Source organism: Pterocles gutturalis, unplaced genomic scaffold (genome assembly GCF_000699245.1).
Source record: "Pterocles gutturalis isolate BGI_N339 unplaced genomic scaffold, ASM69924v1 scaffold53162, whole genome shotgun sequence".
Classification (NCBI taxonomy): Eukaryota; Metazoa; Chordata; class Aves; order Pterocliformes; family Pteroclidae; genus Pterocles; species Pterocles gutturalis.
In genome coordinates, this window is record NW_010112239.1 from 1 (window position 1) to 11,214 (window position 11,214).

General features: G+C 51.4%; 1 protein-coding gene across 1 annotated transcript; it reads right to left on the reverse strand.

Annotated features, from left to right (window-relative positions):
• Nucleotides 1-602: 602 nt before the first annotated feature.
• LOC104462115 (E3 ubiquitin-protein ligase RNF123-like) lies at nucleotides 603-10,682 on the reverse strand (the record flags this gene model as incomplete). The annotated part of the gene is made up of 16 exons (XM_010073945.1): nucleotides 10,589-10,682; nucleotides 9,338-9,392; nucleotides 8,934-9,019; nucleotides 8,340-8,426; nucleotides 7,740-7,807; nucleotides 6,710-6,835; nucleotides 5,875-5,989; nucleotides 4,937-5,041; nucleotides 4,680-4,805; nucleotides 3,454-3,546; nucleotides 3,188-3,261; nucleotides 2,613-2,730; nucleotides 2,068-2,167; nucleotides 1,544-1,605; nucleotides 1,388-1,459; nucleotides 603-723 (listed from the first exon to the last, which is right to left on the reverse strand). Coding segments are annotated over exons 3-16 (1,312 nt in total), but the record flags the coding sequence as incomplete, so codon positions are not given.
• Nucleotides 10,683-11,214: the final 532 nt, after the last annotated feature.

The following is an 11,214-nucleotide window of genomic DNA, read 5'->3' on the forward strand; positions in this document are numbered from 1 at the left end:
TAACATTCTGTGATTCTGTGATTCATTATATCCACACAGGAACAGAAGCAACTGATGGCCATCGACAACAAGCCTCCCAGCACCTCCTCCCTCCCAGCCACAGTCACTGGGGGAAACTGGATCATCAGAAAAACTTGTCAGCTCTCCCCCTGGCTACTCCAGCTCTGTCACTTAGTCCCACAACAACTGTAAAACACTTATTGAGTCCAGAGAAAGGGTCAGCCTAAAGTAAGAGAAGGGGGTGCCAAGCAGATCATGGCAGGACAGGCAAGGTGAGGGTGGGAAAACAACTGGCACTGACTTGGTTTCCGCTTAATCTCAGGCTGGGAACCACAAAAACAGACAAATATCTTCCCCTAAACTTTGACTATGGGATCACTGAGCTGCCTTCCTGCAGACCCATGATCAATATTGGACTCTGCTCCAGAGCATCCAGGGGAAACCAGCTTTTCCCAGGTGACCAGGAACTACAGACACAGGGTGACAGATGGCTCAGGCACCCATGAGAAACACAAAATTTAGAGCATCCTGGAGAGCGTTGCCAAGAGGCAAACCTTGTGCTAACCACAGAGATGTCCCCAGAGCTCCTCTCCCAGCCTCACCTTCACTGCTGAGCGCAGCAGGGCTCTTCGCCTTGTGGCCGTCCCAGAAGAAGCGCAGGGCAGTGATGAGGCGGTGCAGGAAGCACACCATGTACTCTGGCGGGCACAACACAGTCAAGTTCTAGGGCAAGAAGGAGAGTTCAGCCATCAGGGCAGGTGTGAAAATGCATCTTAGTCCCAGTGGCCACATGGGGCAAGCAGAAACTTTTGTGTTCTCAGCCTTGCTATCATCTCTAGCTTCCAGCACTGGCAGAGAGCCCAGCCCTGACGGTAGGCAGCAGCTTCCACCTCCAGAAAGTCCTGGGCACTGAAACAACAAGCTGGTCTGACAGAGGAGGATGGATACCACATGCTCCACCACAAACAATAGGGCTGATCATGAACAGAGAGATGCAAGGGAAGAAAGGGTTTCCTGCAACGGCAGATGCCTACCTCCCACAGCTGCAGGCCAACAGCCTGGTCCAGGGCCAGAGGAACAGTCCCCACCTCAGCAGTGGAGAGGATGCCAAAGCCAGCAGGCCAGCTGTGGCACAGCACTCCACAGCCATGCTCCCCAAGAGGTTTTAGGACATTCAGCTCCACCCAAGGCTGTTCCCAAGGACCACCTTCCATAAATCACTGCATAGGACTTGGGTAAGCTGCCTGAGATCTTCCCCCTCCTACCCGCTCCCTGCCAGTTGATCAACTGCTGGAAGCGGCCCAGGCAGAAGGGCAGAGCTCCCAGCCTGAAGGCGCCAGAGAGCTCTCAGGGTGAGGCTTGCAGGAAGACTGGCCCTCTGACTTACCCCTCTGTTGCTGGCGTTCTCCTGAAGAAACTTGCGGAATTTGTTTAGGAAAATGTATCTGGAGGCTTCCCCCTGGCAGAAGGAAAAGCAGGTGGTAAACCTATAGAAGTCTTGTGATGGGGAGATACTGCAGCAAAAGATCCACAGAGCACTTACCCCTCCTCTGTCCTTATTGTTCAGCAGCAGCTTCAGAATCTGAACCTGGAGACCTTCCACCACTGAAACGGGGACACATGGCTGCCATCAGAAAACAAGCACTGGAAAGCTACTACCCACATTAGCCCCAGCTGCAGCACCCTGTCCCCAGGAGAAAGGTCACCTCCCCAGCCGAGGGGGCCCAGGGAGAACCGGTGCCAGCAGAATGCTAATCCCATCACTGGGAGAATTTTCTCCTCTGCCACCTAGCAATAAATTCATCCACAGCTGACAAACAACGCCCCTAAAGGGGAATTCCGGTTTGCTCGTGTTCCATGGTGGGATGCCGCAGGTCTGTGCAGTGGGGTCCCAGCACTCGTACTGCTCCACCAAATAACGGCACGGCTGGCCCCTGCTGCTGTGTCCTGGCAGGAACGCAGCCAGGCTTCAGGTTGGGAAGGAGATTTGGAAACAGCTCAAGGGCTGGTCCCCCTGGCTGCACAGAAGGTGTGGGATCCTGGCAGTTCCTCTGCTTCCCCACAGACCTTCAATGCGCTTCTTGAGCCGCTGGCAGCCTCTCTCATACGCCCGCCGCCTCAGTCTCTCCTCAGCGCTCTCCTCCTTCACCTCCTTACTCTCCTTGCCCTGGTTGGGAGACAGACACTGATTAGTAGGAGATCACTGCACCGGGAAAATTTCTTGCTCAATGGAGAGCAGAAACTCCCTGAAACAACTCACGACCGCAGCTGGCAGCACACCTGAACAGGCCCTGTGACAAGCAAGATATTTTGAGGACACCCAAGTCAACCTGTAATTCCTTAGATGCTGTGAGGTTCCCTTCCAAATCTGTTGCCACAGAAAACTGCCCCACTGCCTCCCCATCCTGAGTGACACAACCCAAATGTCCCCTCGAAGGGACAATGAAGACGACAGGGCAATGGAGAGGCTGCAACTCTCACACAGCTCTGCAGAGTCCACCAGTGCTAACACAGCTGGAAACACGGGCCATCCAACTTCCTCAGTTTTCTACGATGGGGACAGCATGCCACAGCATTTCTTCACTCTCCTTAGCAGATGTGCCCTTACTCACCTCCTTGGTGAAGCGGTTTGGCCACCACGTAGTGGGAATGAGCTCCTGCAAGCCAGCCTCCTCCACCCGCAGCGGGCTCTTGATGTAGAAGAACACAACCGAACGGAGCACATCAAAGCTGCAGCCAAGTTAAAGCCAGCACAGAAGCTACACCAGGAGAAGCTACGGGGCACATTTCCAGAGATGTAGTGAGAGACCCCTTTCCAAACAACCCCTCAAAGCTCTGCAAGAGCTACAGCCCCCTTCTCCTGGGAGAAGCCCCCCACAGTTATCACAGCAGCTGCCCAAATGCTAGCATGGCAGCTGGGCTGCTCTGAAATTTTTGTTCTAGGGACATTAGAGAGGTCAGTTAGGTGGAAATGAAGTCCTGTGTGCTAGTAGCATTTGACCTGTACGGCACCATTCCCCCTCCTCAAAGCAGGACTTTATAGTGAACGGTGTTGGATAGACAGAGGAGACCCGAGAAAGCAGAAATGAGCTCTCAGAGATGGGGTGGCTTCTGCCTCCTGGGACCTGCAGATCATTGCAGTCTCCTTGGCTGCACTAACTGAGACTAGAGGAGGCACAAAGGATACAGAACATTGCTGAGTAGGTATTTCCTGGATTTCTCATGCTTCAAGACTGCAATGGTGAGCCGGAGGTAGTGGATCTAGGGAAACAAGAGAAGAAAAAGTGACTCCATCTAGAGAAGTGGATATGACTCTAATAGGCACAGTGTTACAGAACTGCTATCCCTGGATCAAACAACCACAAAATCCAAAATGTCATGTACCTTTGGACAAGGGGTCTTAACAGAAGCTGGCTAATCACAGACTCCTGGAGATTCAGAAGTGCAACTCACTTGTAATCCCAGGTCTGGGATGATGGGGGAGAACCTGTAAGCCCGCAACAGGGACATCAGGAGCTGCTTGAGGCACTCGTGCACTTCATACTCCTGAGAAAATAAGAAACACATGGAACCGCGATGGCATGGAGTTGGGAACAGCTACAGTTCCCAGAGTGTGGCCTGGGAAGGAAGCATTCACTTCTGAACCGAAAAAGCAGGTGCTCTGAACCCACGGTGTTTGTCCATCTGACTCCACAGGAGGGAGTCCAAGCAGAAGTTGGTGCCATTGCTTTGCTATGGGGAAACAAGCTTCTGCATGAGTCAAACCAGCCCAAAGTCCCAGGTCCTATTTAGCTGGGCTGAGTCACCCATCCCCGAATCCCCTGAACCTACCTAACACACAGTGTACATGTTTTTGACTCCAACTGATAGCCAACCAGCAGGATGAGAGCCAACTCTTCCACAAAGCAGCCCCACCAGAGCGTTCTGCTTCCCTTCTAAGATGATGGGCCTGAGGGGCTCATTAAATTTTTCAATTAAAACTTTTCATGACAGCTGGCTGGGCCAGTGCCCCTGTTTGTTAATTGTTACCCCAAAGAACAGACGTGCTGTCTCCAAGCGGATCTCTGGCAGTGATTGGCTCTATGTAACCACTCTAGCAGCAGCAGCTTCCCACTGGCTGGCAAATGTGGCTCAAACAAGTGTCCCAGCAAGGAGTGACCTCACCCAGCGTGGACAGGAAGGGGCATGGGAAGCTGGAGGAGGTTTTTCCCCAGTGCTGCCAGAGGTGGTGAGAGTGCAGTGCCCATTTCCACCCCAGTCCAGCACACTCTGATCGACCTCTTGCGGCACAGGGTGGCATTTAAGACCTGCACAGCCACATAAGCACTAAAAAGAGACCAACCCATTTCTTACTGATGAATTTGATGTTGCCAGGAGCAGGAAGTTACTCGGCATCACCAGCTCCTTCAGCAGTAGGAGAACACTAGCAATGTCTTGTTAGCTCATTGCCAGTGTCACCATCACCAACTACTCTGCATTCAACCCCCACTCCCTAAGTGTGAAGCAGCAGCCAGATGAGCTAGGTGAGAAGGTGGTCTACCACAAAAAAAGGGATCTTGTCACCAGGAAGGGAAAGAAGCTGATCACTACCAGCATTTTCTAGGGAAGGCTCCTGTTCTCACCATGTCCCAGGGTCTCCCTGTGATCCCTGGGGAGGAAACAGCACCTTAGCAACTCACCTCCATAAGAAGCCACATGAGATCCAGCAGCTGCTGAATAAGCGGATGGGCCTCCACTGCCCCTCCTCGCTCAAGGATGCTCAACAGGAAGGTCATGAGCACGTCTTCCACCAGGTAAACCTTGCACTGAGGACAGGGAGCCAGGTCAACACTCCTCCGAGACACAGTCACTTCCCAGCAAAAGCTGACGCTGACCTTCCCTTGCAAGCACAACAGCAGGCACCCACAGCAGGTTGCAATGGGCAGGCAAAACTCACCATGAGAGGAGAGAAATAATTGAAGATGTGGGCTAGTGTAATCAGCACTGTGGGTTCTCCCTGCAGCTGCCACATGGACGTGTCCTTCTCCACCAGCTTCCCCTCCTGCAACGACAAACCCAGAAAAACAGTTGTCTGGGATCCAGCCCGATCCACCCATACACCAATGACAGAATGAACCGGAGGCCTGGAGCAGCCACTGTTTGCTGTCCCATGCATGACTGCATTATAAAACTTGAATACAGCAGTTAAGGATGGCAAAGCAGCCAGGCCCTCACCTCTGGAGAGCTGCAGTGCTGTCCAGATGTTGGTTACTATCAGCCCCATGCACACACCTTGACAATCTGTTTTTCCAAAAGGGTTCAAGTGTACATGGTAATTTGTAAAGGGGAGTCCCTGCAGAGCAGGTCAGCTGGTAAAGCCAGCCTCCATTCAAGCCAAGACCACAGCAGATGGGGTTCCCTATGTTTTGGGTATAAACAGATCAACTCTCATCCTAGCAGAAAAAAATGGCTTCTAGCAAACCGTGCCACAGCCAAAACAGTTCTCATGGCAGATCTGCCAGAACTTCACCACATCCCTACACTAGGATTTCAGCAAAAAGTTTAGGATGTGAACAAGCTTCTTTCAAGGCTGCAAAATCCAGTCCAGCAGTTCTGACCCCAACAAACATCAGCCCCTGCATAGCACAGGAATAAAACTTCATAGGACTGAGAACACCAAAGCCCAGTATGATTTAACTTCAGGCTTGGAACTATCAGGAATACCATTTCACGAGCCAAAGAGCTCCAGGGACGTACACGCCCCATGCAAAACCACACAAGCATTTAGACTCTCAGGTGCAGGGAAACACCTGAGCTGCCAGCATGTGCCGACAAGCACAGAATCACATTTCCCAGTGTGGTGCCCCACAGAACCACCCAGCGACATTAGCCTACCGTCACATCTATTCCGATATGGATCACGTTCTTCAAATAGCCCAATAGCTTGCGAGCCTTCACCAGGTCTGCAACGGGAGGATCTTGCAAGGGGCGATAACCTTCCACTGGATAAGTAGGTAAGTGTTAAGGTAAAATGCAATCTGATCCTTTCAGCGCTTCTTTTGCTTGTGCAAGGAAAAGCCTGTGTCTCTGTTTTACTTTATACCCACACCTGCCTCAGTCACAGTTCAAACCCCAGTGCCTTCTAAATGGACAAGCCACAAGCTCTTATCCCCACTTCCTTGGTATTGCAAGAAGCAGGTATTCCACACCACGCTTCTGCTCTCACCAGGAAGACCGACAGGAGCCTCCGCTACAGCTCTCACCAGGCACATCCAGGAACGCTGCAGGTCTCAGCGTTCACACAAGAAGGCAGCAGGCAATGCTCCTACTGCATCAGAGGCCCTGTGTTGCAGGGAGGTAGACGGACCAGTGGCCAAGAGGCTCAGCAGCACAGCAGCATCAGGGTTTCCAAAACTGGAGAGTGAGATCTTTGCAGGACCTGAGTGCCTGGGAACAGGCAGCCCCCAGCTGCAGCAGTAGCTGCGGATTCAGAGCTAGAAGCAAATCTAATTTCAGAAACCATCAGAGATGAGCGCTGATGCCTGTGTGCCCTGCAGTTCTGCTCCAGCTGAGGGGTATCCGGCTCTTCTCTCCCCGTCCCTGCTCTGCGCACAAGTGCAACAGAAGAAAGTGACCTGCAGTCAGGTATGTGTATTCTACAGCCTCCAAACCTGGCCTCAGGACAGGCTCTTCTCCCTTCAGACCTCCTCTCTCCACACCTAAAGGATATCGGAGTGGACGGCTTCCGAAGTTAAAGGCAACGGACTCTTTGAAGGAGAGGCTGATGGCGGGGAAGTAAGCCATTCCAGCACCCCGTGTGATGTTATCAAAAGCAGTTCCCAGAGACATGCCATTCCTGAAAGAAGGAAAACCCACAAGACTTTTGTTACAGTAGGAGGGCTTTGAGATCAACGGGGCAATCCAGGCATCTGCGTTCCCCACCCAGCAACTTGCCAACATGGACACATGGGTTAGCGATGCCTCCTGTCACTCCTAACCTGGCACACATGCAGCCATCACAGCTTTGCTGAGTAACAGCCACGGGAAGCACAGCAGCACTCCCATTTTCATTCGACAGCACAGGAAGGTGCTGGAATCTACACACCATGCAGAGCCTGCTCAGCTTCACGGGCAACCCAAATCCTTACGAGATAACTAACCAGCGGGACATGTGAAAGGCAGGTGACATTTTTGGCCTCATCCATTTGATGCTGATGGAAATTGAAGGATAGTGCTCTCAATCTATTCTTCTCTAAAAGATGACATGGAGCATTTAAGAGTTTTTAATTCTGGCTGACTTGTTGCAGGCTATAGTTTAAGGCCAGGGAACAATTCTTATTCAGGCTGGCCCCTGCTCGTTGTGCACAGGAGTTGGAGGCTGGAGATTTATCAGCCTTTCCACAGCTCCTTGTGAATCTAGGACAGGCAAGGTCTACGCTGACCATAAAAGCAATTACTGTGGCTCAGTCAACCCTAGTACTAGACATCACAAGAGATGCCCTCCCCTCCAAAATCCTAGCAAACTTTACACAGACTTTGCAGCTTTGTCTTTCTGCCCAATGATCTCACCTGAACTTAGGAGACCCAACAGCCCGTTTAGGTGGTTTCTGAGCACAAAGCAGAAAAGCAAAGGCTGGAACTACCAACAAACTTAAAGGGGAGAGGGCAGAAATAGGGCCCAGCAACCTGCTGAGCATTGAGGAAACCTTTATGTTACACACAGACACCAACAAAGCAGGGAACTGGGCAAAGATGCTTACAAGCAGAAAGCAATGGTGCCCTCATCAAGGTCTATCAGACAGCTGACGATGTCTCCTGCTGCCCAGGACTGCAGTAAAGGGAGAGAAAAGGTTAAACATATATCCAGGGTGTTCCCACATCAGAAGACAAGACTGCAACACAACCAATCCCTTGTGATTCAGGGTTGACGAAGAGAGAGTTCCTTCCCACAGCAGCTCACATCGCATTTTCAGATGCTTCCGGAAGCTGGACGTAAGCCACTGGTTGGGATCTTTTTTTCCTTCCAGCACTAGGAACATGCACGGGACCAAATGTATATTTATCCCAACACTGCATCATCCTCTGATGTGCCACAGAGAACCAGAGACTTCCAGAGACCAACAGCAGCACGATGCTGGGAACCAGTCTGCTGGGGCTGCTAAATAAAGCACCCACACGGCATATCCAGCACCCCTAAAGTACAAACAATTGCTGGCACACAGTCTCCCCAAGAGCAGACTGAAGCAGGGAGGACAGTTTGAGGGCATTTCTCAAGGCCCAGCAGAATCCAGTGAGCAGAAGGAGCCATCTGCTTTCCTTTCCTTACCCTACATCCCGTTCCTGGGAGGACAGCTACTCACTTTGCCATAGTTGGTGGTAGTCACGTTCCACTTGCGCACCCTGTTTCCATCATACGCGTACGAATCTGGCGTATCTCCAACTCCTTCCTGCACCAAAGCATGAAAGAGGAGACTCAGAGCAGACCAAACACAGAGGATCCCTCTCACTGCACAAGCGGCTTTAAGGGGCAGACCAGCAGACAGGGAGAGCAGCTGACAGCACACACGCTCTGCCTGGGAAGAGCCCTCACTCTAGGAGTGAATCCAGTGGCCTGTCACCTTTGGTTCAGAGAAATCCACCACTCTCTACTCATTTTTGGGTCAGAAGAAGAGTACTGGTGGTCCTACTCTTCCAACTTTGGTCAAAGCAGCACCCCAGGATGCCCATCACCTCCCCTCTCACATGTTGCAGAGCGGCAAGTTAGCAAAACCCTGCAGCTGACATTCCTTCCCAGAATCAAACGTCCTAGTCGGTGCCTGAGAAGAGCTGGCCTGGGCCTGACAGCCTCCCAGCCAGACAAGAGGAGCACAGCACCAATGTGATGCTCCACACTGACTTCAAAAGCAGTGGAGGAACACAGAGCAGCCCTGTGCCATGTGCAGCAGTTACACTACCTCCTGGTTAAATCTGCAGTTGAGGGTACACCAGCCAATCTGCATGAGTCCCTGGGAGGAGATGAGCACCTCAAAAATCCATTTCCCTGAAAGAAAAAGAGATGCCACAGTAAATCCCTGCCACCTGGCTCATTGTTAGAGAAGCAGAACCTGACACCGCTCCCACAGAAATAGACGTGGCACACCAAAGATCTTCAGGATATCCCCAGCATTCCCCTCCCACCTCTTCACTCCAGCATCACACAATCCTCCATCCACTAGACTTCCTGGAAAAGACAGTGGATGAACTGAGGAAGAGGGGGCTCAACATCTGGATATATTCAGGATTTCCTGAGCTTTCTAGTTGTGTAACTCTCCACACACTAAGGGTCTTTTCTCAAAGCGTCGCTGGTTTATCTCCTTACCTTTAAATACGCACGTCGTGGCCCTGATGGACCCAAAGTTACTGTGGCCAATCACCTGGACCAACAAATAAAGGGTATTTTAAAGTCAGACAAAAGCCAGTTTTGCTCAGCCCTACCCATTCCCTCTGTCCCAGCCCTCAAAACCAAAGCAAGAGGTACAGATATTCCCAACCACAGCACAGGGAAGAGACAGGACATCTTCCGCATCCCAGCAGCTGTACCTGGAGCTGACGGGCCCTGGGGAACCACACAGGTCCTCCCCACAGCTCCTCTGTGCTCCATAAACCCCAGTGAAGCATGCGGCATGGCAACAGTACAAGGGCAGCGCGGTGACAGACAGGTCCCCAGTGATTTGTGACAGGTATACAAAAGTGACTATTATATAGGCAAGATGTATGAATCCTGGACAAGTTAGAACAAAATTATAGTCTTGGGGTGTCCAGACTAAAGCCCAGGACTGGCAGGTAACACACTGCCCAGAAACTGAGCCCTGTTAACTCCTGATTCTCTCAGTCTCAGGACAGACCTCGGAGAAGCAATGAAGGTAGCACCAAGGAATCCACAGGCAAGCCAGTCTGATCCGATATGAGGGTAAGTTTTAGGTACACCCAAGGTAAGCTACAGCGGGGGCTTAACGGAAAAGGGGAGACCAGGGCAGCCTCCTCTGCTAGACGTAAAAAAAGATGCATAGATTAAGGAGGGAATATGCACAGGAGCATGGGATGTGCGTGCACAGTGAAGGGGTGAAAGGAGTGCAGAAAATACTGAAGTGGGAAAGGATTAAATTCCAGTGGATTCTTTCAGCTGATTCTCTGCATGAGGAACGTCAGCTAAGGAGCAAGCACAGAGCCAGTGGAAACAAAGGAGAAAAGAAAGCCTCAGCTTGATCCCCTCGCCACCATTAGAGAAGACCAGAAGGAAGGAAGAGGCAGTCTGCTGGAGGGAGGGACAGGAAAGCTGGCTGCTGGCCTTTCCTCTGCCCAACCAAGCTCTTCAGGGGGGCCCCGGACCAGGGTAACCCTTCCCCTTCCTCACAGCTCCACTCAGAGCTTGCTGAGACTTAGGGGCACTGCTAGACCTTCTCCTAGGAGAGCTCATCTCCTCCAGGATCCTGCCGCTTTCTGGATAGACTCCATTTACAACACACCACAAAGCCAGGGACAGGGATCTGGTAGGAAGAACAAACCAAGAAGCCCAAAGCACTTTTAATCCCACAAGACCATTTTCTGCTGTCCCCAGCATGACACTCACCCCAAGTAAGTCATCATCGACCAGCAGGAGCCCCTCAAAACCGCTCGTGTGGTCCAGCACCACAGTCGAGGGACCAAGCCGGCCCTCTGCTACCTGATCTGAAACAAAAGTTGCAGAAAACCTGTTAGGGAAATTTGTGCAGGACTTAGCAGGATGCTGCTACAGCAGAGGAAGATTAAACAGTAGGTGTTACCCATGTCACACCATGAGAACCTCAGGAAGGGAAACACTCATGAGGTTTAAAGGGAAGTTTTCACAGCAACACACAAGGTCGTAGCTATTCAGCATTCGGGTAATACGTTACGTTTTCCACATCACCTGAAAATTTTACTCTGACAAAATTCAAGGACCAAACTAAACTCTGAGCCAAATGTTTGTCCAACATATCACGCTTGGATTGCAGCCAGCAAGATAATTTCTTCTTTTTAGGAGAGGAGCCAGGTTGTATCCTGCCACATCCCGACTCATTCAGGGAAGCAGATGCTCGCAAGAATCCAGGCAACAGCCCAAGTGAATACCTACATAAGTAGGAAACAACTGCCGACAAGCCTCTGCATTTCCCACTGAAGACAGCACTGCATGCTGGTGGTCACAGCAATGGCTCTGCACATCATTATCAGTGAAAT